Source organism: Salvia miltiorrhiza, chromosome 6 (genome assembly GCF_028751815.1).
Source record: "Salvia miltiorrhiza cultivar Shanhuang (shh) chromosome 6, IMPLAD_Smil_shh, whole genome shotgun sequence".
In the NCBI taxonomy this organism is placed as follows: domain Eukaryota; kingdom Viridiplantae; phylum Streptophyta; class Magnoliopsida; order Lamiales; family Lamiaceae; genus Salvia; species Salvia miltiorrhiza.
The window spans coordinates 44,479,150-44,496,440 of record NC_080392.1 but is presented as its reverse complement, the minus strand read 5'-3'; the positions used below and the strand labels follow the sequence as shown (position 1 = coordinate 44,496,440).

Below are 17,291 nucleotides of genomic sequence, written 5' to 3'. Positions count from 1 at the left end.
ATAAATTGGAAAGTTGGAGAAGACAGCCGCGAAGAGAGAGAGAGTGGTTGAATTCGAAAATCAGTCCCTATCTAATTTAGTTTTTTGCCTTTTTTTTTTCAACCCTTGAAGTCAAATCAAATATTACTTTCTTTTTCTTTTATTTTTATTCAATAATTAGTAAGGGTTGTTTTGTCTTTTCAATGACTTTTGACCCCTAAAGTCATGTTTTATAAGTGGTGGCTATATAAGTCCTAAACTATCTCATTTTGGTTACTTGTGTCTTTCTCCCTTTAAAATATCACCTTATTATAACACATTTTTCATCAATTACATATTTATCAATTTACTTGAGCTGACAAATTAATGTAATAAAATTATAAAAGTCAATTTATATTTTCAATATTAAAAAAATCTTTCTGTAGTAATGCACTAATGCTAATTAATTTTATTATACAATTTACGAAGGCCACGCACCGCCCTTTCCATCAAGAAGAAGTTGAGCTGAATCTCGCCGGAGATGGGCTTGGCGCCGCCGCTTCTTCTTTACAACTGAATGCCGGCAATAAAATGCTCGCAAAGGTACCCACTGGTCTCCCGTTACATTTGAATGCCAAATTCATCAAGAAATTTCTCAACTTGGGAGATTTAGCGCGCGCGCGCCAACTGTTCGACGGAATATCCGAACCAGACGTGCAGTCATGGACAATATTGATTTCAGCTTATACCAAGACTGGCCGAAGTAGAGACGCGATTATGCTTTACACTGAAGTGAAAAACAGGGGAAAGATAAATCTAGATAAGTTTGTTATCTTAGCTGCTGCCAAAGCTTGTGCGGTTTCAGGGGATTTGGCGAAGGCAAAAGAAGTCCACTTTGATGCTTTGAACCACAAGTTTAGTTCGGATTTGCTTATTGGGAATGCTCTGATTGATATGTATGGGAAATGCAAGTACTTTAAGGGCGGGGAGCAAGTGTTTAGAGATTTGAGGATCAAGGATGTCATCACTTGGACATCGTTTTGCTCGTGTTGCGTCAACTGCGGGCTTCCAGAGGCGGCGCTCCGTGCTTTTCGCGATATGGTTGTGAGTGGAGTTAGGCCGAATGCAATGACATTGTCCTCGGTGGTTCCTGCTTGCTCCCGCTTGAAGTGTTTGCATTCGGGGCGCGAGATGCATGGTTTTGCCCTCAAGAATGGGATGGGGGAGAATCAGTTTGTGAGTAGTGCTCTTGTGGATATGTATTCGAGTTGCTCGAGCATCAAGCACGCTCAATCAGTGTTCGCTAACATGCCACGGCCTGATGTTGCGTCGTGGAATGCAATCATCTCAGCATATTTTGCAAACGGTGAGGGTGAGAGAGCACTTGATACATTTCAACACATGAGAAGCCGAGGAGTCAAGTTGGATCGTGTTTCCTGGAACTCCGTCGTTTCTGGTTGTGCTGATAATGGAAAAGCACAAGAAGCGCTGGAGTTGCTTAGAGATATGCAACGAGTAGGGTGCAAGCCTAATCAGATCACCGTTACGAGTGCTTTGACTGCTTGTACTGTTTTAGAAGCATGGAGAGGAGGGAACGAGGTCCATGCGTATATAACTAGGCATTGTTTAATGGAGGATCTGGCAGCCACTACTGCTCTAGTGCTGATATATGCCAAGGCTGGCGATGTAGAAGCCTCCAACCGGCTTTTCAGTATGATGCCATCGAGAGATACTGTTGCGTGGAACACAATTATCATTGCAAACTCGATGCACGGGAGAGGAGAGAAAGCTGTATCACTGTTTAATGAGATGGTGGGCTCAGGAGTGAAGCCAAACTCTGTTACTTTCACAGGTGTTCTATCCGGTTGTAGCCACGCGCAGATGGTGGATGAGGGGCTATCGATTTTTGATTCAATGATGAAGGACCATGAAGTTGAACCTGATGCAGAGCACTATTCTTGCATGGTTGATGTTCTTAGCCGTGGTGGTCGCTTAGTTCAGGCGCATAACTTCATCCAACAGATGTCATCAGAACCAAGTGCAGCCGCGTGGGGAGCTTTGCTTGGAGCATGCCGGACATACAAGAATGTTGAACTAGGGCGTCTTGCTGCTCGCAGACTGTTTGAGATAGAACCAAACAACCCCGGAAATTATGTGTTACTCTTTAACATCCTTGCAGCTGCTAAACAGTGGGGTGAAGCCTCCGAGGTTAGGAGATTGATGAGAGACAGAGGAATCAGGAAAATGCCCGGTTGCAGCTGGATTCGAGTGAACAATAGGGTGCACACGTTTGTTGTTGGTGATAAAGACAACGATATGAGCAGCGAGATGTATAAATTTTTAGACGAAGTACGCGTGAAAATGAAGTTGGCAGGATTGTATCCTGATACGGAATTCGTGCTACAAGATTTGGATGGAGAGGAGCAGGAGCATAGTTTGTGTAATCACAGTGAGAAGCTGGCCGTTGCTTTCGGGATACTCAGTTTGAGAGATGAATCATCCATTAGGGTCTTCAAGAACCTGAGGATATGTGGTGATTGTCATAACACCATCAAGTTCATAGCGAAATTCGCAGGTATACGAATCGTCGTAAGGGATTCCTTGAGGTTTCACCATTTTGAAGAGGGCTTGTGTTCCTGTAGAGAGTTTTGGTAAAGATTGATTGAAGAGAAGTTTGAGAGTTTTGGTCTTGTGGAATTTTTTGCTCTTTCAAGTATGCAATTGCAGAAGGGAAGAAGTGAGGAGGAGAAAGTGCTTAAGTGTGAATGCAAATAATCATCAAAGAAGCTAGCAAATGCTTCATCTGATGCTGATAACTTTGTTCATTGTCTCATCTTAATTTATATCTAACATTGCAATGTTGTGTTGCATGAATAGTTCTTCTGATTTTAGTTGAGAATGCTGCAAAATGATTTCCCAGTTGCTGTGGTTATTTGCAGTGATTCTGAATCCCCATAACCATGTTCGTGCACTGCACGGGAGTATGTATTAGTAATAATTTATAGTAATAAAGAAATGCATTATTTAAAACGAACAATAGCATCAATTCCAGAAATTTTGTCATTTAAAATGAAGTATCGAGTAAAATTGAGGAATATGTCATTATGAAAGTATCATTTTGTTTGAATAAATGTATTGCTTATAGTTATGTGAAGGTTGATTTATAATTAACAGAAACATTATTTTGCTATTAAGGAAAGTACTTATTACCTAAGTAGTAATGTATCATTTATAATTTTAAAACACTACTCTTTCGTCTTATAACAAGCGTATTGATTCTTTTCGACACGAAAATTTATGCGAATGTGTTTAATGTATAAAGTATGTTGGCTCACATGATTAAAAGTTATACTATTACTCTCATTTTACTTCCTACTTAATTAAAATTGTTACATTAATTAATTTTGATACAAATTACACAATTAATTACAGAATTTAATTAAGATAATTAAATTTTTTAAGTTGCCTCCCACTCCCCCTTCTGCCCTAGCGCCGCCGCCTCATCTTCCCCTTTCTGCCCTGAAGCTAAATCAGGAAATATAGTTTGAATTAAAGTGATAGATTATCTCGATACGAGTTCGTGTGCGCAAACGAATTCTAAACTTTTTTTAATTCTTTTATTTTTTATACCTAATTTTTAATCATTATAATGTTTTGATTTATTATACATTGTATTTCAATTAATGTAATGTTGAAATTTTAAATTTAATGAAATGTTTAATTTTAAAATCGAACATGTTAATTGTATGAAATTAAATTGAAGGGGTGACTCTTAAATGGAGAGTCCATCTCTTAAAGATCCACAAAGGGACTCTACCATTATGGAGGATCTAAATGCCATTTTTTTTAAAATGTAAACTCTACCATATTTAATTACTTTATACAAATTAGAGTATATATTAAGCTTTCGTTTCTCACCATTTATTTGAAAGCTTTCTTGAATTTAATGTGCATTGCTAGGTAAGGTGCGTAGGGGCCAATATATGTTAGCACTCGAATTAAACCCCAATTATGAAGTTCATATTATAATAAAATAAATGGTAAATATCACTTTAAACCCCAAACTATTTTCGCACTATCAATTATATCCTGAACTATTGAAAATAATTTTTTAAACCTTGAACTATCAATTTTGTATCAATTGTACCATTTATCCATTTTTCATCATTTGAATTTTTAATGATTAATGCATATAATCACGTCGTTTTATATAATATAGGTCAAAAAAGAATGATTCTAAATACATTGTAGTATCCGGTGAGCCACGTCAAATTTTTGAAGCTAAAAAAATGAAGAAATGGTACAATTGATACAAAATTAATAGTTCAAGGTTTAAAAAATTATTTTCGATAGTTCAAGATATAATTGATTGTGCGAAAATAGTTTGAGGTTTAAAGTGATATTTACCCTAAAATAAAATACTATACTTCATAAAGGAATCTAGCAATAGTAACTCAACACTATTGGCCACTATACAATAATGTCAAACTTTTAGGGTGTCTAGCTAGGGTATATATCCTCTTAAATAAAAAGCTACGGTTTATATCAAATATTTGCTTCCTATAAATTTCAACCGCTAAAAATATTCTCCTTTCATATTATTGTACTTCATTATATATATATATATATATATATATATATATATATATATATATATATATATATAGGGTGTGGTTCTAGAGAGAACTACATTATTTGTGAGAACGGGAGAACCATCAAATCTAATACATCCACTGTAAAAATTAATGCATTCGCTGTTAAAATTAATGCACTAAAAAATAAAAATAAAATGCTCCCTTCAGGATTCGAACCCAGGATCTGCATTCATTCAACAAGATTATGCATCCACCGTAGATCTTGATGATCGAATGGTTGAAAATGGTTCTCCGGTCTTCTTTTATTTATGGTTCTTTCTTGAACCTCTCCCTATATATATATATATATATATATAGGGTGTAGTTTTAGAGAGAACTACATTATTTGTGAGAACGTGAGAACCATCAAATCTAATGCATCCACTATAAAAATTAATACATTTGGTGTTAAAATTAATGCACTCAAAAAAATAAAAAATAAAAATGCTCCCTTCAGGATTCGAACCCAGGATCTGCATTCATCCAACAAGATGATGATCGAATGGTTGAAAATGGTTCTCCGTTATTCTTTTATTTAGTGATTCTTTCTTGAACCTCTCCCTATATATATATATATATATATATATATATATATATATATATATATATATATATATAGGGTTGGGATCTATGAAGAAGTAACTATATTTCGTTCTGAATAAGTCAATAAATTTACCGAATAAATCACGCGACCGCACGAATAGTTATTTTATTGAATAAACACGTACATTTTTCGTTCATACGCTCGCGTGATTTATTCAGTAAATGTATTGAATTATTCAGCCTTCGTTGTTTCCTTCTACATTTAGCATTCTTCATTGATCCCTTCCCTATATATATATATATATATATATATATATATGTATATAAATTTTTTAAAACATAAAGATTAGTAACGTTAAAGATGCAATGATAGCCTATGTTGATGGTGGGCGATGGTTTAAGGTCCATTTTCGGTGATGGTTACGCATTGCCTGATTGAGAGCACAACAAATAGATGCATTATACCTAGGGTAATGAACACCCTTGAGGACTTGACGGCGTGTGAGACATTATATGTCCAATGAACATTTGTTTCGTATCCTTTTCCCAGTTCCACTTGCTAAAAATCAAAGATTCCACGACATACTCGCATTAGTTGAAATCACGAACTGCCGTTAGGTCCTCAAGGTCCCCAAGGGTTTTCATAACCCTAACCATAACGCATCAATTTGTTGTTATCTTAATCAGACAATGCGTACATCACCAAAAAAATGGACCTTAAACCATCGGCCACCATCAACAGAGGCCAACATTGCATCTTTAACGTCACTGATCTTTATGTTGTTTCAATATTTTTTTGGAAAACAGCTAACCCACTCGTCATATAAATCACTAGTCTCATCCTTGCGCAATAGATTAATCTTCTTATCACTGCAAGTAAACCCAAACACCCGGTACACATCCTCCTCTGTTATCTCTATTAACTTCCCAGACGGAAGCACGATCTTTGACCTCCTGGCATTGAAACAATCAAGTACCCAGTAATCTAGCTTTCCAGGCAGATCCTAAATTGGAAGATCAATCAAGTGACCGAATCCCAAAGTTGCCACGGCTTCTGGGCTTCTTTCAACAGTTTAACCGCTTTGAACGTAACGCAGGGGGTGTTCCTAGTGAGGATGGGTAATCCTCGTATCTTTTCACCACCAACTGCTTGTAGTTTTTCGGTGCAAGTTTATGCTTGTTATGTCTTGTCTTCTTCGTAGAAGCTACCGGAGACTCTAAACCAACTGCAGGGAGTTCCAAAATTTCAGCGGGGTCTGTGGTAGATGTATCCCTATTCTTTCTCTTCAGTTTTTCACCCAATTGAATAATAAACACGAATCAACAGTCACTCATGAATTTAAATGAAATTGCACGCATCCCCAACAAAATATTACTCCCTCCGTCCCAATAAAAGTGGCCACTTTTTTTTGGGCACGGAGATTAAGAAAGGGATTGTTATGTTTTAATTGAGTGTGACCCACCAAAATTAGTGAGTAATTTTTAGAAAGTGACCTACAATTGTTGACCAAATTAGTGAGTAATTTTGACATTTTTAGAAAGTGGCCTACAATTGTTGACCAAATTAGTGAGTAATTGTTGACTTAATTAAAGTAAACTTTTGCCATTTTTAGAAAGTAGCCACTTTTAATGGGACACCCAAAAAGGAAATGTGGCCACTTTTATTGGGACGGAGGGAGTATGAATTAATTTTTAATTAACATGACATACCATTAACCATCACTCGCAAAAACTCTGTTGAAGTTGGATCATTCTGAAGCTTCGTACGTACTATAAAACATAATTCATGTATACATACAATTTCAGCACAATTTCATCATCATAATACTTGTGATTCGACAATGATCATTTTTCTCCAACAAATCTTCATTATTGTGATTAATTTTGTTGTCCTAAGTTTTACTGTGCGGATTATTTACATAGGAAAACGAAAATTTTCAAATTTTGAATCTATACATTTTCCACAGTAAATTTGTACATATTCGTATTGTATTTTACTAGACGTTTATATAGGGAGCCAAAGAGATAAGATCTAGTGATAATGACTAAATGTATGGGGATTTTGAAAAGATAAATATATGATCGCATCAATCGTCCATAACCAATTCATCTAAAATTCAAACACACCAAAAACTATGTTTTAGAAATGAAAACAAGGCAGACGAACCAAACCCATTGGATGAAATGCTGAGCCATAGCTGCATAACCTTTACGGAGATCTAAGTTAAGCAAGCAATATGATGGTCCGTCTTTTTTAAGTCTGCTAAACAAGATGGATAACCAAATATCTACTGGTCCGATGTACTTGCGCACTATGTTAGGGCTTACCTGAAAATAATGAAAACTTATCATAATATACTTGGGTCAAAATATTATAGTAGTAAAGTCAATCAAGACTTGAAAAAATATGTAACAATAGTTTGGGACTTTTCAGATATGACATACAGTTGATTTACAAATGTTGAACTGAAACGTCTAAAGCACGAATCTAGATTAAAAATGACTGGGGGTATCTTACAATCGCCCAGGCCTCGAGGTGTCTCCCTGAAGCATCGTGCAACAACTTTCTGGAATACAAAGAAAAGAACCTTATGTATTGATTGAATAAAATTAAAGAACTGCCATTCCAATACAATCTTCTGAAATAAAAGAAAAACTAAGAGATACATTCATCTCAGTGAGCAATCTCACAGCTTGACATGTTGCTCAATGCTACTAGAATTTCCTTAATTTTCAATTTAAACAGATGCACACAACACCGAAACTTCTTTTAATCGACATATGGCCAACAGAGCATAACCTACGAGTTCATCTAGCTCTTACCTTACTCCTTGATGAACGTCGCAGTGGTTGCAATGACCAGATATGCCGTAATCCTCAAATGTAATGATCTAGAAAAGAAAATACAAGAGCTTAACAGAATACAATATCGATTAACTAAAGAATGCGCACATGTACTACCAAATTGTGGTTCCACCAGCACAAACAACTCAAATATCAACACAAGTGTTCCTTGATTGGATAAGTTGATTGGATAATAGGGACATGTTAACCAAAATAAATCTTACCACGTCAAAATTAGGAACTATGTATTTGGTATGGAAAGCGTTCACGATAAAATTAGGAGAAAGATATCCTTTGCAATGCTTTGCATATAGATGACAAACCAAAAGTCAAAATGCAAACCTTGAGAACCACGGAGGCCAGGTATAACTCTTCTTTTCTAATACTTCCCATGCCGTCTGCATTGCCTACATTACCAAAAAGTGTTGTAAGGTCTGAGAAAATTCTCAAAACTTAAGAGAAAAATATTCCAAACTAATAACCATCTTTACAATCAATAACTTGGTTCTGATCTATGATAGAGCTACATTTCATTATGTGACATATAGATGAAACTCCATTGTAAAAAATGAAATCCCTCTAACATGAATTAGAAGATCAAAAATTGTAAAAGCCAAAGTCAGTTGATCTTATATCCTGTGTCAATTGAATATTATCCTCTAGCCATCAAGGCCTAATGGTTCTGGAAGTCACGTAATTAATCACAGGAGCAAAGAACCTGCGAGTGTGGAACAATAAATTATACAATAATCCCAAATGGATCGAGCACGACAAAGATAGAGAACAAGTCTTCAGGAAAGCATAAGTGGTGCTTGACATCAAATGGGAATACTGAAATTTCAATCTTACATAGACTCATCGTCAGGATGAGCAATAACCACCAAGACATTTCTCATTCTAGAACTGACACCTACCATTCAAGAAACCAACTATAAACATTTAAGTTTTATATAAACCACATTTATTGATTGTTGAATAGCAGACAATTTTTTTTTCTTGGATATTGAAGAAAACAATAATTAAGAAATATATTTTAAAGGGCAAAAACTTGTGTGCATTCTCCCTAGAATTTATTAGTCTCCAATTATGGTTTGATAATTATAATTTGGATTTAATTAGGGCGGAGTGTGCCTCATGTTGAAATGCTGCAATTCATCACATGCCATCATGCTCATGGACAAAATTCACAAATTTCCATCGTTTAAGAATGCTGCTTTTGAGGAGGATAGAGATTCTAGAAAAACTTTGCAGAGAGAAGCAAACCAGAGCACTAGCACTGATGAGATTAATGCTATCCATGCCATGTTCGATTCTGAGATAGAATGTAGCCGCAATTAGTCACTGGGATATTTCGTCGAACAATCTGTACATCAGATTCTTGTGTGAGGCCTGAACAATAATCAAATAAGGATAATAGAACAGAATAGACCAACAAACACCAAGAACCCTGATAGGCATACCTCATACATAAGTGTGAATTTCAACAACCAATCATCAACTTGGTTAGGAATGAATTAAATTTTCAATCAATGGTTGAATGAGCTATTCGTGATATTCCAACAACTTTTCGGCCTAAGCAGAGAAAGACTAACCGAAGAGCCGAGCCTACGGTATTGAGGCGGTGGAGTTCGTCGGGCCACTGTGAGTGGAGGGAGAGAAGGTGGGTCGTGGTGGAATGTGGATCTGCTGTTTCAATGACGATTGCAGTCTTGCAGACTTCTCCGACAGCTATTAGTTTTCTCAAATTTCTTTTTGTTTTCATATTTTATTTTATTTGAATTTGAATATTATATTTTTTGAGCACCGATGAATTATTATATTCTTTTTATCCATAAAAGAACTTCATACTTTTTGATTTATGCTTAAATTGCTCTATTTTCAAGGGTTTGTATGTGCGTATTTTAAGATAATCTTCTGGAAATTGGTGCATTTTATGGTTTGTTTTATGTTTTGCAGAAAAGTACATTTTTGGCGATTTTTGGCTAAAAATGACATTTTTACGCCAGAAGTAGCCAGAGCAGAGAAATCACTGGTCAGAGCAGCGAAATGCACCAAGCCAGAGAAACGGACCCTTGCCAGAGAAGTGCGCAATCCAGAGCAGCGAAGTCAAAACCCAGATCAGAGGAGTCGATCGCCAGCGAAATCATCCAGAGCGGAGAAACGCCAGAGGAACCGAATGCCAGAGCGGAGAAGCGCCAGAGGAACCGAATTCCAGTGCAGCGAAATCAAGAAGCCAAAGCAGAGGAATCACCCATTACTCTGCAGAGAAGCGCCAGCATCAGAAAAGTGAAAAGTTAGAGAAATCAATCTCCATAGTAGCAAAGTCATCACCAGAGGATAAATAAGTCAGAGCAGAGAAATCACCATTCCTCTGGCGATAGCCATTTCTCTGGCGCAACCCGTTCCTCTGACAACACCCGTTCCTCTGGCGAGAGCTGCGAATTCGGCAAGAGTAGGAGTATTTTCCAGAGCGCGCATCCAGCTGGAGAGTTGCCTTATTTTACACGATTCTATTACCTTTAAAATTCTATTGCCTTTAGAATTCTACTTTGCATGGCAACTTCCATGGTGAACTAAGGAAATCTGAAAACTATAAATAGGTCCTCTTTTGACCTATTCAAAAACACCGAACCCAGCATTCATATTTTAGTTTTATAGCTTTAGAATTTTATTGCTTTCTAGTTTTCAAGGCTTGGATCAAGATTGAAGATTCAAGCCGCTACAATCGTTTTTATTCGGTTTTTATACAATTCAGTTTTTACAATTGCGTTCTTTTTAATTATGTTTATGTTTGATTTTATTATGTCTGGCTAGTTTCCTTTAGCTGATTCTAGGGTTTGTAAATAGTTGATTGAATTTATGTGATTTATTTGTTAATACCTTTGTGTCTTTCAGTTTATGATTCATAATTCCTGGTGCTTAATTTCTTGTGAACTATCTGATCAATAGTTTGCATGTTTAGCTATTCGGTTTGAGACCTAGCGGAGATAACTGTTTAGCGGATTCAGGAATGTATGATATGATTTTAACCTTGAGACCTAGCGGAGATAGGTGGATCATAGGGAGCTATTCTTAGGAGCTATTGGGAGTTAGTAGATTTTCCTTGAGACCTAACGGAGATAGATAATTTACTAATCTACGATCGTTGCTGCTTTAGCGAGAGTAATTGATTAATTAAGTGATCTCTAATCATAACTGGATTAAACTGGTACATAGGATTAATAGATTTATTGCGTAGATTTAGTTAATAAATTTACTACCCTAGGATCAGTTGTCTTTAATATTTGATTTTTCCTACGATCTTTTAATTATTGTTATTTGCGTTTTAGTTTAAGTTAATCAATCTCTATTTTCGTTTGCCTGTCTACTATTTTAGTTTGTTTAGAAAATAGCTAGAGTGATTTCGGTTTTTCAGTCCCTGTGGATACGATACTCGATTACTTGTTTCTTGCTACAATTACCTGTGTTAGTTGCAGTTATTTTTGTTGCTAATAAATTAGTGATCACTTTTCTTTTTTGGGACGTTCACAAAAAACACTTTATATTTATTTTTGGACTATAATTACAATATTTTCTCACCATTCTCAATACACTCAAGTGACTCAACTCAACAACCTTTTCCCCGCTCTAAATACACCCAACAATTTTTTTGTTAAAAATCATATCACTCCATCCTATAAAGTTCTTCCAGGGACGGAGGGTGTATTTGATTATTATATTTTCTGGAGGTGGGATACAACGCCTATCTTGGCCTTTCTATTTTCTCTTTAAATCAAAAAGGAATCCAATTTGAGTATTTGAAGAAAATTTAATGCTGGAATCAAAGAAAGTTCTCTGCGGGGGAAAATAGGTCCTTATCAAGGCGGGTAGCTCAGGCGGTGCCAACGTTTGCTATGCAGTGCTTCATAATCCCGGATACTATTTCTGATGATATCCATAAAATTTGCACGGTATTTTGGTGGGGCAATAAGGATGAGAAAATATGTATGCATTAGGCGAGGTGGGAACGCATGTGTGTGCCGAAACAAAAAAGAAGCATGAGGTTCAGGGATTTAAAGATTTGAAACAAAGCTTTAGTGGCGAAACATACTTGGACGATGATTTTGTATCCTGAGTCACTGGTAGCCCGTGTTTTTAAAGCTAAATACTTCAAAAATGGTGATTTGATGCAAGCTCATGCTCTCTCGATATCGTCTTATGTTTTGGCACTCTATTGCCTAGAGCAGATCGATGATTAAGGAGGGCTTGATATGGAAAGTGTGGAATGAAACGGATATGATTGTATTTATAGGTCCAAGGTCTGCATGGGGTTATACAAATTTTTTCTCTGGCGAGCCTTCTCTAATCTAATCCTGACGACGGCCAACCTCTGAAACCATTATGTTCCTACGGATGGTATCTGTGAGTCTTGCCGTGAGGTGCAACAAATATGCTGACAATCACGTTTTTTGGGATGTGATGCAAAAAGCAAAAGGGATGCAACTCATGGATATTGCAGAAGTAATCTTGAAGGAATGGGGAAGAGATGAATATGAGTTATGGTGCTACTTATCTGTGCACCAAAAAGCATGGTGCAAAGGAGTTTGTTGAATTGTCGTATGAAGAGACGAGTAAGGCGTATTCGGAAAACATATCTAGTAGCTAAGACCACATACTTGACGGATAAATGTTTGGGTGTCTCATTGGGGAAGAAGAAGAAGTGGATTAAGCCGATGCATAGTTGCTCCCGTGTTGACGTCAATGCTTTGTTTTATCTAGATCAGGGAGCGTATGGGGTGGGAATCATAATTAGAAATCATGAAGGCACAATGGTGTTTTATCTATGACACTCAGCCTATCTCAAGTGCTATGATGGCTGAAATCTTGGCGGTGGTACAAGGGATTAACCCACTACGCTACTAACCTTTTGTACACAATTCTCGCGAATCTCGATGAATTAAGAAATATCATTAACCTGATACAAAACATGCATACCAATTGTTAGGTCCTGAGGGTCTCGAATAGGTGTATGGGGGGGGGGAATACACCTATGGGCTATTTTTAAATTCCTCAATCAGAGGGATCTCAGATAGAGATCAAAACGAAACTTTTACACGCAAACACAGACGCCTGTTTTACTGAAAATAGTTTTGACCAAATAGGGTTGACGACTGATACTGAAAGCTCTTCAGTAAGGAGTTATCAGTTAAGTTGCCTGAACTTAACTGATACAAGTAAGGGCTTCAGTCGGGTTTGCTAAAACAGAGATGATAACATTCTTCCTTACTATCAGAAGATAGATCAGTCAGACTGATATCATACGCAGCGGAAATTAAACTTAGTTTTGCAATAGCCTCGGTTGAGCACTTTGTTGGTCTTAGGTTTCTCTTTGCAGTTAATCAGTGTTCAGTTTATCAAATGAAACAACACAAGTAAGAATGTAAAACTGAAAGCTGTAAACAACACAGAGACAGAGTACCACTGAAGAAAACCCTTCTTCAGTACCCACACTTCACTCGTGTCAGGATTTCTCTTGCTTAGCACAACCCGCGCTAAGACTTCTCACTCAGAGTCAGAGTACCTTCCTGAACTCCGAATCACTAAAACACTCTTTTGGGGGGGAGGTTTGAACGAGTGCCAACTATACTACAAAGAACAAGCTCTTTGAAGCAAGTTTGACCTGTTAGGTCCGGGGGGTCTCGAATAGGTGTATAGGGGGGGGGGGGAATACACCTATAGGCTATTTTTGTGACTATCTACTAACCTCAATCAGAGGGATCTCAGTTAGAGATAGAAGCGAAACTTTTCATGCAAACAAGACACCTGTTTAACCGAAATAAGTATTGACCAACAGGGTTGACGACTGATACTGAAAGCTCTTCAGTAAAAGAGTTATCAGTTAAGTCACTGGAACTTAACTGATCCACGTAAGGGCTTCAGTCGTGTTTGCAAAGAAGAAGATGATATCTCTCTTCCTTACTATCAGAGGATAGTGAGTCAGATCGATATCATACGCAGCGGAAAATAAACTTAGTTTCGAATAGCCTCGGTGGAGCAGATAGTTGGATTAGGGTTTCTCTTTTCAGTTAGTCAGTGTTCAGTTTTATCAATTGAAATAACACAGTTATGAATGTAAAACTGAAAGCTGTAAATAACACAGAGACTTTTACGTGGTTCGGAAAAACTCTTTCCTACATCCACGGCTGGTTGATCAGACCAACAATCCACTCCGCAAGTGCTTCCCTGGTGCACTGCAAACCGTGAACTGAAGATAAACTCTCTTCAGCACCTACACACCTCGCGTAGGGTTTCCCTACCTACACACCTCGCGCAGGATTTCAGCACCTACACAGCTCGCGCAGGATTTCCTTGCTAAGCACACCTCGTGCTCAGTCTTCCCTTTCAGAGTTCAGAGTACCTTCCTGAACTCCGAGTCACTCAAACACTCTTATGGGGGAGAGGTTTAAACGAGTGCCAACTATACTTACAAAGAACAAGTTCTTTGAAGCAAGTTTGACCTTTGGCTTCTGGGAACACAGAATATATGCCTAGGGTCTAAGAGAATGTATGTAATCAGCAGTGACTGATTTTGGCTTTGGAATTCTCTTCTTCGATTCAAGCTTTGAGCGGTTTAAGCTTTAGGCTGAGTAGCTATTTCGGCAGAGCTTCAGCTTATGTCGTTGAATCGGTGAAGATTGAAGTGATCCTCGAGCGCTATTTGTAGGAGAACTCTTGAATAGATCCGTTGGCGTAAATCGTCCTCAAGATTTCTTCCGTTGGAGAGCAATTCGAATTTGGGCTGAGGCTTCAATCTTCGAGGTTCCTTGTCTGTGTGGAAACGGCTCTCTTTGATGGACAGGAGATGTGACATCTCTGAAAAGTAGCCACCAGATAGGAATGACCTCTGCAGAGATAAGATATTGAGATATCTCTGCATTTAATGCGGTTGTACTTGAGCGTACGTGGCTTCCTCTGAACGTTGGAAGATCAGTCCTAGGAGGAATGTTCAACTGATACTTGACTTTAGTATCAGTCCATGGCGCACATTAAATAATCAGTCTTCAACTGATTCTTCAACTGATACTTCAGTTGGTAGTTGCAGTCTTCAGTCTTCAGTCTTCAGTCTTCGTTCTTCAGTCTTCAGTCTTCAGTCTTCGACACCGCGACTAAACTAGAAACGAACTCTAACACTTAAGTTCAAAAACGATTCTAGTCTATTACATTTAAGTCCTATGAATTTTGGTATCATCAAAACAAGGGTTAGGATATTCCAGACAAGGTTCCCAACATGACCTTTGGCTTCTGGGTAAACAGAGGTTAGCCTAAGGTCTAAGAGAATGTGTGTAATCAGCAGTGACTGATTTTGGCTTTGGAATTCTCTTCTTCGATTCAAGCTTTGGGGAAGTTAAGCTTTAGGCTGAGTAGCGATTTTGGCAGAGCTTCAGCTTATGTCGTTGAATCGGTGAAGGTTGAAGTGATCCTCGAGCGCTATTTGTAGGAGTACTCTTGAATAGATCCGTTGGCGTAGAACGTCCTCAAGATTTCTTCCGTTGGAGAGCAATTCGAATTTGGGCTGAGGCTTCAATCTTCGCGGTTCCTTGTCTGGTGGAAACGACTCTCTTAATGGACAGGAGATCTGACGTCTCTGATAAAGTAACCATCAGATACGAATGACCTCTGCAGAGATAAGGAAGATCCTGAGATCTCTGCATTTAATGCGGCTATACTTTGTGAGTACGTGGCTTCCTCTGAACGTTGGAAGATGAGTCTGAGGAGGAATGTTCAACTGATACTTGACTTTAGTATCAGTCTGTGGCACGCATTAAGTAATCAGTTTCCAACTGATACTTCAGTTGGTATCTGCAGTCTTCAGTCCTTCGTTCTTCAGTCTTCAGTCTTCAGTCTTCGACACCGCAATCTAAACTAGAAACGAACTCTAACACTTGAGTTCAAAACAGTTCTAGTCTATTACAATTGAGACCTATGAATTTTGGTATCATCAAAACAAGGATTAGGATATTCCACAAGGTTCCCAACAAAACGTGCATAGATAACATTTCATGGATAGTAAACAGTTAATAAAGCATTTGCGAGTTTATATAACTCAAGCATAATTTTTGAAAATAAAGCCCACCTTGATAGGACAAAGCCTGAAGTTCAAACGTAACTCATCTTGAAAATGCGGTGCTATTCCTCTTGGTCAACTGAGACTACAAGATAATCTAATCTTAATAGGTCTCGTGATACCAGTCTTAGTTCAAAGTAGGGTAAAGCTTACTAATTTCTAAATCGCTATGCCTGCCTGGGTTTTAAAACTCACTTTAAAATCTTGAAAATCAATTGCTCGCCTAAGGGCACCAACAACAATATCCTTGCTTGACTTTTGTTGAAAATTTTAAACTTGAAAATATTTTCAGTGCTTAAATATTTTTCTTTCAAAATCAGAATATAATTTCATAAATACTTTAATCAAATAATATGTGAATCATACTTACTATATGCACATAATAGAATTATGATGCATTTTCATTCATCAATTCATAAATCAAGTAATTAACAGTATATATGAAAGAATAACTCTTAATCAATCTAACTTGATTAATCACAAGTCACTTAATAAACTAATGATTCTCATCATATACTTAATCAACACAATTAAATGTGTTATGCTATCAAATCTATATTCTATTCAATTGAATAATTCAACTCATTAGTCTCAGCCCATTATTAAAAAGAATGAAAGCCTAATCGATCATTTGATATAATACCCAAAATCTGATTATTAAAGTAAGACCAACAAAAATTAAATTATTCCCAAGAAGAGTAAAATAACAAGCCCAGTTTCCAAAGCCCAAATGAGCACTTTCTCTCTCCTTTAATCAATCGGACTTCTCTCTCTGTTCACTCTCTCGATCTCTCCAGCGCTGCCGCATTCTCCTTCTTCCCCGGCGAAGGGCGCCGCCTTCGGCCCCCGTCACCACCGGCATCTCCCCCTCTCTATCTCTCTCCTTCCCTATCTCCCTTGCCGCCTCTTTCTCCTTCTCTATTCCTTCTCAGACCTTCCACCCATAATTCCCCCAAATTTCATAAACCCTTCTATCTCAATCTTAGCCCGCGAACAGCCACCGGCCTCTCTTCTCATAGCGAGAATCGCCGCCACCTTCACCTCTCCTCTGGTCGGACAGCAACGGCCCCACGACCTCCGCCGTTCTGATTCTCACCATCAAAACCCCATCTCCGTCTCTATTTCCAAATCACTCAACAATCACCAGGCCTAAGGCTAAGTTCACAATTTTATTTAATATGCACAATGCTTCCTTCTATATCAATTCT

The 17,291-nt window shown here is 37.6% G+C and overlaps 2 protein-coding genes across 2 annotated transcripts in view; one reads left to right on the top strand and one right to left on the bottom strand.

Moving 5' to 3' along the window:
• Positions 1-278: 278 nt before the first annotated feature.
• LOC130989861 (pentatricopeptide repeat-containing protein At1g20230-like) lies at positions 279-2,988 on the top strand. The gene has a single exon (XM_057914005.1). The coding sequence runs from the start codon at positions 415-417 to the stop codon at positions 2,611-2,613; it is 2,199 nt and encodes a 732-aa protein (XP_057769988.1). The 5' UTR covers positions 279-414; the 3' UTR covers positions 2,614-2,988.
• A 2,521-nt stretch (positions 2,989-5,509) lies between these two features.
• The window catches only part of LOC130991023 (uncharacterized), a 33,002-nt gene continuing 21,220 nt past the window's right edge, over positions 5,510-17,291 (bottom strand). Inside the window, exons 5-10 of the mRNA XM_057915223.1 lie at positions 8,322-8,431; positions 7,959-8,026; positions 7,654-7,702; positions 7,303-7,463; positions 5,948-6,089; positions 5,510-5,566 (exon numbers count right to left, since the gene is read on the bottom strand). Of these exons, the coding sequence (XP_057771206.1) occupies positions 5,510-5,566; positions 5,948-6,089; positions 7,303-7,463; positions 7,654-7,702; positions 7,959-8,026; positions 8,322-8,431 (587 nt within the window). The remainder of the gene's footprint in view (positions 5,567-5,947; positions 6,090-7,302; positions 7,464-7,653; positions 7,703-7,958; positions 8,027-8,321; positions 8,432-17,291) is intronic.